The sequence below is a fragment of the Elephantulus edwardii genome, unplaced genomic scaffold (assembly GCF_000299155.1).
Source record: "Elephantulus edwardii isolate Elephantulus edwardi_28Jun2011 unplaced genomic scaffold, EleEdw1.0 scaffold00410, whole genome shotgun sequence".
NCBI lineage: Eukaryota > Metazoa > Chordata > Mammalia > Macroscelidea > Macroscelididae > Elephantulus > Elephantulus edwardii.
Window position 1 is genome coordinate 656,639 of NW_006400160.1, and position 8,264 is coordinate 664,902.

Genomic DNA, 8,264 nt, shown 5'->3' on the forward strand with positions numbered 1-8,264 from the left:
TCATTGTTCCTGTAATACCTTCCAGCAGGCTTCTAACAGCATAGTTTGCACCGCATCAAAATAGGATGTCACACATTGCTTTTCTGTAGAACATGTTGTCTTTGCTAACCTTGCTGCCCCCCAAGTCGATATGCCCAAGAACGAGGCAGCTCATTTCCTTGGGGTGCTAGATGGCAGTTGAGACGCTTGCCACATGTGAGCTAATGCGTTTTCTTCAGGTCTGATCACCCCGCCCTTTGCCACTCTCGTGTTATGCCTGTGGAGGCTGAAAGCTCAGGTGACTTTTGCAGGGGTGAGGGGGGCTCAGAACAGTGGGAGGTTATTATAAGCAGGTTTGTACCTGAGGTTTGTCGAAGGCATGGAAGAAGAGGTTATTTCAATCAGCGTCCTCCTTATCCTCACAGATGGAGCTGCCCTGAGATGAGGGCTGAGTGATTGATTGCAATTTGCCTCAAGTGGGAGCCACTGCTCTGCTCATCAATTCAAGCACCATTCGGCTCTGAAGTGGACTTTTTAAACTGATGAGTGGCACCGTCTCAATGTGCACTTTTTTTTTTTACACAATGTTCTTACTAGAAAACAAGTGGCAGAAATGCACCCTGCAGTGACGTTTCTACCACCTGTTACACATGCTTCCCTCTGACTGGAAAGCTCAACACTCAACCCACTGTAATTCAGTCAATCCTGACTCCCAGTGACCCCCGCAGGACAGAGCAGACCTGCCCCATGCGGTCTGTCTGCGAGGCTGTGAATCTTTCCAGAAGCGACGGCCTCAGCTTTCTCCCTTGGAGCGGCTGGTGGGTTCAAACCCCTGACCTTGTGGTTACAGCTGAGTGTGTCCCCCCTGTGCCAGCAGGGCTCCTGAGAGTCTAGATACATAGTATCTCTGTAGTAGCCTCTGTGTGTTACTGGGCAAACACAGTGTGGAGGGAAGCCAGGTCTCTAGCATATTGGTAAATGCATTAGATACAATGTAACCACCTATTATTCATTTGTTTCTGGCTCCTTTGACCTTGTAGGACAGATTAGAACCAGCCCATGGGGTCTCTGACGCTGTGAATCTTTCCAGAAGCAGACGGCCTCAGCTTTCTCCCCGGGAGCGGCTAGTGGTTTCAAACCCTTGACCTTGTGATGACAGCTGAGTGTGTCCCCCCTGTGCCAGCAGGGCTCCTGAGAGTCTAGATACATAGTATCTCTCTAGTAGCCTCTCCTCATAGTCTAGATACATAGTTTCTCTCTAGTAGCCTCTCCTGAGAGTCTAGATACATAGTATCTCTCTAGTAGCCTCTGTGTGTCACTGTGCACACACACAGTGTGGAGGGAAGGCAGGTCTCTCCTAGAATGGACCAGGCATGAGAGACAGTGTCACCAGCTGGGATTCATTTGTGTCTGACTCCCAGAGACCCTGCAGGACAGAGCAGAGCTGACCCATGGGGTTTCTGATCTCTCTCTGTGTGTGTGTGTGTGTGATTGGAGGGAAACACTACAGAGCAGGTTACAAGTGTCAACCTTTCTTACACATTTTGCTTTGTGACAGCAACTAACTCACTTCCGATGTCCCAGTCCTCATCCCCCTTCTGCCCTGACAGTCTCATTTCCCTTCCTCCTTCTAGGTCTTCCTTTCTTGTCCTCTGAGCTTGCTCCCTGGGCAAATGCCACCCTTCTGATGCCGTGTGCTTACGTTAGTCTAAGGAGTGAGTTCTTCCCTGGTTTTGTTAAGCATCTGATCACACTCATCACCATCGAGTTGGAACTGACTCACAGCTGACCCTCCTGTGGGCTTCCAGGGGTGGTCGACCACATCGGAGTAGAGGGCCCTTAGTTCTGTCACAAAGCAGCTGGTGGATTTGAGCCACACACCCTTTGGTTGACCACACAACTCCTTACACCTTGGGCCACCAGAACTTGTTTATCGTTTAGTCTCTTCAAAGGAGGAGGGTTGACACCGCGACTGTAACAGTAGCCCTGAGTGTATCTTAGATGGTGAGTAGAGGGCAGGACAAGACAGGGGTCAGATCTGCTGTTCAAAGGATCACTGAGAGTTGTACTCGACTTGATGGCCCCTAACAACAACAAAAATAACGAGAGAAAAAGATGGCGTGAATCCACCAGCCACTCTGAGGGAGAAAGCTGAGGCCGTCTGCTTCTGGGAAGATTTACAGCCTCGGAGACCCCATGGGGCAGCTCTGCTCTGTCCTGAAGGGTCACTGGGAGTCAGATACAAATGAATCCCAGCTGGTGACACTGTATCTCACGCCTGGTCCACTCTAGGAGAGACCTGCCTTCCATCCACACGGTGTGTGCACAGTGACACACAGAGGCTACTAGAGAGATACTATGTATCTAGACTCTCAGGAGAGGCTACTAGAGAGATACTATGTATCTAGACTCTCAGGAGAGGCTACTAGAGAGATACTATGTATCTAGACTTTCAGGAGCCCTGCTGGCACAGGGGGGACACGCTCAGCTGTCACCACAAGGTCAGGGGTTTGAACCCACCAGCCACTCCCAGGCAGAAAGCTGAGGCCATCTGCTTCTATAAAGATTCACAGCCTCAGAGACCCCATGGGGCAGTCCTGCTGGGTTGCTGGGAGTCAGAATCCATTCAGTTGCACCGAAAACCGTCTATGCTTGTATATATCCTTCTATCCACCCATCTATCTACATATATAATCCACTCCACACCGTCTAATATCAACAATTGTTCCTTTCAAAAGGAATTGAAAAAATGTTCTTGCTTTTGGCTGTTGAAAACCTTGTCCAGATCAGCTGTGGGTTGAGTATTGAGCCCTGGGGTGCCTTTTGAGATGGCCTAGCCTGGCCTTTGAGTGACCAGGTGTGTCCCACCTTGTACAGGTGCACCCAGGTGTTGACAGTGATCAAGGTGCTGGTTCCGTGAGGGTCCCACCTCCTGAGGGACCCCCCGAGGACACCACGGTGGTGGAGGAGACCTCACCCTTCCCCAAGGAACGACATGCAAAAGTGGTGAGTACAGCACACCACAGGTGATTTCACTCTGAAGCTGGAAGTTTCAACCTTCCTCATGTTTTTCTGTGTGACAGCAATGACATTGCTCACCGTGTCACAGCACTTGTCCCCCTTCCTTTCTGTGGGTCTCATTTTCATTTGTCCTTCTGGACAAATGGGAGAGTGCCAGGGGACATCCTTCCAGTGAAAGGAGTGTGTGTCGGGGGTGTCTAGCCCTTATTAAGATGTTGAGATGGGGGGAGCTCTGGTGGCCTAGTGGCAAAGAGCTGCAACTACAATCCCAGAGGCACACGGTTCGAATCCACCAGATGCTCTGCCAGGAAAAGGAGGAACAAACTCCTCCTGTACCAGTCAGATCTGATTTGACGGGAGAGAGAAGAGAAGAGAAGAGAAGAGAAGAGAAGAGAAGAGAAGAGAAGAGAAGAGAAGAGAAGAGAAGAGAAGAGAAGAGAAGAGAAAGGAAGGAAGAAAGAAAGAAAGATGGATGTTGAGATGGGAGGTGCAGAGACTCCCCAGCAATGTTCACCGAGTCACTTACTCGTGTAATCCACGAAGGACTTGACATCTCAGCTGGGACGTGGATGATTTGAATCCGTGCAGAAATTCACAAGGGTTTCATCTGGTGGGTGACCCGCTTCTCAAAGAGCTTTCCCCACCACCACCCACTCCACAGAGGCCAACAATTTCAAGAAAACAGATTCCAAGAAACCTGGGAACATGCCTGCTGTACCTTCTCCAAGACATAGCTGCTCTTTTTTGGATTCTGTTGGGATATTTCATCTTCTCCAACGCCACCGTTCAAACTGCTAGACTTTGTCATTATTTATGTGGTTATGCTGCCACCTAATGGCCATTGATATCTATGACAATTATTATTATTATGTCTCACCTGATACAGCGACCCTATGTACAACAGCCCTAAACTCTGCTCTGTCCTGTGCCAATCGCACTGCCTCTGACACACTTACCCTGATTACCCCAGTCACTGAATCAATCCACCTCATAGAGGGCCTTCACCTCCTGTGCTGTTCCTCCACCCTCCCAAGCATGATATCCATCTCGAAGGACTGGTCCCTCCTTGCAACATGTCCAAAGTATGTCAGATGGAGCTTCAGAATCCTTTACTCCAAGGAGCAGCCTGGTTTTACCCTCTCCAGGATGAACCTGTTTGTTCTCCTAGCAGTCCATGGTATATTTAATACTCTTCTCCAGCACCATAGCTCAAAGGCATCAGTTCCTCTTTTATCCTCTCTAGTCATCATCCAGCTCTCTGATGCCTAGCAAGTGATGGCAAAGACCATGGCCTGTATCAGGCACACCCCTAATGCCAATTAGAGGACACTATTCAATGAGAAGATCCGTTGTCCAGTCAACCATTGGTCCGCATGCTGTCTCAGACACCGGTAGCAACGTTGATCACCTTCCAGTTCCCTTCCTCCTCTGTCTTTGTTAGTCTCATTTTCATCTTTCCTTCTGTGGTATCCCACATCGCACTCTGAGCTGTGTCCTCGGTCCAGGGCCATTCTGTGGACCACAGAAGAGGTGGCCATGTGAAGGAGTGTTTGTGACTGGTCACCTTCCAGCCCTGACAATGGAGCCACTTTCAGGGCCAGAGTTTTATTATAGGTTTGTTGTTGTGTACCGTAGAGTCGGAACCGACCCATAACTGACCCTCAAATGGGATTTCAGAGACAATTGATCACTCTGGAGGTGATGGCCTCTCCTTCTGTGGAGTGGCTGATGGCCTTAAACAGGGTGCCTTCAGGATTTCAGTGCAGCTTCTTGCCACTATTATAGAAAGTCCAGAGAGTCTTGGGTGAGGGCATGTACAGAAATCTATAGTGGACAAACAAGGCTGGAATTGTCACGTGTCTTTTTTGCTTTGTGCCTAAATTCCTCCCCAGTCGAGGACCTTTATTCTCCTATGGTCACTTTGGAGAGTGGTCAGCGGTCGTAGCTGGGGCCCCATTGCGTGTGTCTGGTGTCCAGGTTGTGGAGGGTGAAGGTGAAGATGGACGCAGTTTCTCAAGGTCCACTGGCGCCTTTGGATAAATCGTCCCAGTCCAGCTTGGCCTAGCTTCCCTCTCCTGTGTCCCACATGGGGACTGTTACCCATACGTTCACCTTTCATTGGCTGCTGACCATTGACTGAATCCCTGGCTGTCGCTTCTTTGCTGAAGGAGCTGAAAACCAGACCTCCCTTCTGAGAGATGCAGACAATTTGTATCTCAATGTCAAGAAAACAAAAATTCTCACCACCAGATTAATAGAGACGGGGTGGGGTGGGGGGGAAGATAGACACTGTCAAGGATTTCGTCTTACTCTGATCCACAATCAATACACTTTGGACCAGCCATCAGGCAATCAGGAGACGCATTGCATGGGGAAAGCCTGCAGGCAGGGACTTCTCCAGATTCCTGATGAGCAATGGTGTCAGAGTGAGGACTAAGGTGTATCAGATTCAGCTCATAGTCTTTTCACTCACTTGCTATCCGTCTGAGACTGGACAGTGACTAAGGATGACGGGAGATGAATTGATGCCTTTGAGCTGTGGTGTTGGAGAAGAGGAGTGAATCTATCTCATGGACTGACAACAGATAAAACAGAGATGTCTTGGAGAAAGTGCAGCCAGAGTGTTTCTTAGATGATACAGGTGATTAAGTTTTGCCTCCCAGGCTTTGGCCATGTTGCTCGGAGAGTCTATTCCTTGGAGAGGGACAACGTGGAGGGACAGTGAGCGGGGAAACTCTCAAAGAAGTGGATTGAGCCTATCAGAGAAGGTGAGGGTCTCGCCAGACAGGACAGGCTTCAGATCTACTATTCACTGTGAACTCTCTGTATAAAGTCACATAACCACAGCCACAGTTGTCTGAACGGTAGAGGTGCTGATCAACACCTCATTGCCTTGGAAGAAAGAACTGCCAATCTACTTGCAACCCCTGCCATTTAAATAAATAAATGAATGAATGAATGCATAAATGAATAAATGAATGAATAAATATAAAAATAAATAAAAAATAAATAGATAGATAGATGTTGTTGTTGTTGTTGTTATGTGCCGTCGAGTTGCCTGTGACTCATAGCGACCCTATGTACAACAGCCCTAAACTCCGCTCTGTCCTGTGCCAATTGTACTATCTCTGACACTCCCATCCCAATTATCCCAGTCACTGAATCAATCCACCTCATAGAGGGCCTTCCTCTCCTGCGCTGATAGATAAATAGATAAATCAATCAATCATACATACATACATGCATACAAACAAAATAGTCAAGCTTTAAAAGTGTTAAAAAGAAAAAGAACAGAAGAAGAACTAAAAAGGAGGGGGGAGAAATGTGATGAAACACAGCTGTAATATGACACAAGATTATAGGTCTTGGAAACATCCACACAAAACCTCCATTGATGGTCTCCTTGCACCCCACACCCCTGCCTTCACTGCTGTAGGAATCCCAAGGCCTCTGTCCTGTCCGGCCCTGTCCTCACCCTCTCTGACAGGCTCCAGACCATGGCTGTGGTCACTGTGACCATCCATCTCATCAAGGGTCTTCCTCTCTGTCTCTGACCCTCCACCATCCCCAGCAGGATGTCCTCCTCCAAAGACTGGCCCCTGATGACCACAGGCCCACAGTGTGTGAGACCAAGTGTACCCATCCTGCCTCCAAGGAGAACCCTGGTTGCACGTCCTCCAAGATAGACTGGTGTGTTCCTTTTTTGTCAGTTCGTGGAATAATCAATATTTGACACCAAGTCCCCACTGTGGTTTCAGCCATTGATGATCACCCGTTGCTACCATGTACTGGCCTTGACTAAGTTTTTCTCTTGAGGATACTGAACCCAGATTTGATCTCTGAAGGGTAAAAAAGAAAAAAATAAATGTCTGTGCTTGGCCGGGGTGCATCATTGACTCCCTTGGTCCCAGCAGTCAGGACTTGTACTGCAACCGGGAAAAATCTGCTGTTGGGGACCTCTCTCAATCAAGGAGCATTATGTCAGTTTGAAGATTAAGGTGCGCTCGATTCTGGTCTTGGTCTTTTCAATCATTTGCTAAGGGCTGGACAATGCGGAAGGATGACAGATCAAAGATTGCAGCCTTGACTTTGGATTGCATCTCAACACCAAGAAGACAAAAATCCTCACCATGGGTCCAATCGACAACATTGTGAAAGACGGGAAATTGGACAAGGACTTCATTTTACTGTGGTCCACAATGCACATGTCAAGAAATGAAGAGATGTGGTGCATTGGGAAAATCTGCCATCAAGGTTTTTTTTTTTCAAAGCACTAAAGAGCACTGATGGTAGTTTAAAGACTAAGGTGTTTCTGGTTCCGGCCCTGATATTTGCCATGACTTCCTATGCATGTCAAAGGTGGACAATAAATAAGAAAGACAGGAAAAGAATGCATTCCTTTGTGCTGGGGTGTTGGACAAAGTGCTTACTGTCCCATGGACGGCCAAAAGAATGAAGAAGTGTGTCTTGGGGGAAGGTCAACCAGGGGGCTTCTTGGAGGCCAGGATGGGGAGACTTGATCTCACACACTTTGGGGCATGTGGTCATCTGGGGCCAGTCCTTGGAGAAGGTCATCCTGCTTGGGAAGGTGGAGGGTCAGAGACAGAGAGGAAGACCCTTCGTGAGATGGATAGACAGTGACCACAGCCATGGGCTGGAGATCGTGTCAGAGAGGGTGAGGTCAGGGCAGGACAGGACGGGGTCAGATCTGCAATTCACAGGGAAACTATGAGTTATAGTCAAATCAATGATGTTGTTGCTGTTATGTGCCGTCAAGCCGCTTGAGACTCATAGTGACCCTACGTCCAACAGCCCTAAACTCTGCTCTGTCCTGTGCCAATTGCACTGTCTCCGATACACCCATCTTGATTACCCCAGTCACTGAATCAATCCACCTCCTAGAGGGTCTTCCCCTCCTGCGCTGTCCCTCCACCCTCCCCAGCATGATGTCCTTCTCCAAGGACCGGTCTCTCCTTACAACATGTCCAAAGTATGTCAGACGAAGCCTCAGAATCCTTGCCTTCAAGGAGCAGCCTGGTTTAACCCTCTCAAGGATAAATCTGTTTTCCTAGCAGTCCATGGTCTTCTCAATACTCTTCTCCAGCACCACAGCTGAAAGGCATCAATTCTCCTTCTATCCTTCCTAGTCATTGTTCAACTCTCTGACCCATAGCAAGTGATTGCAAAGGCCATGGCCTGTATCAGGTACACCTTAGTCTCCAGAGAGACACCATTGCTCCTCAGTACTTTACAAAGATCCCTAA

General features: G+C 48.5%; 1 protein-coding gene across 1 annotated transcript in view; it reads left to right on the forward strand.

Annotated features, from left to right (window-relative positions):
- Positions 1-8,264, forward strand: part of LOC102876863 (glycogenin-2-like) — a gene marked incomplete at its 5' end in the record, with an annotated part of 21,767 nt that overhangs the window by 8,515 nt on the left and 4,988 nt on the right. The window contains one exon of the mRNA XM_006902424.1: positions 2,857-2,985. Within this exon, the coding sequence (XP_006902486.1) occupies positions 2,857-2,985 (129 nt within the window). The remainder of the gene's footprint in view (positions 1-2,856; positions 2,986-8,264) is intronic.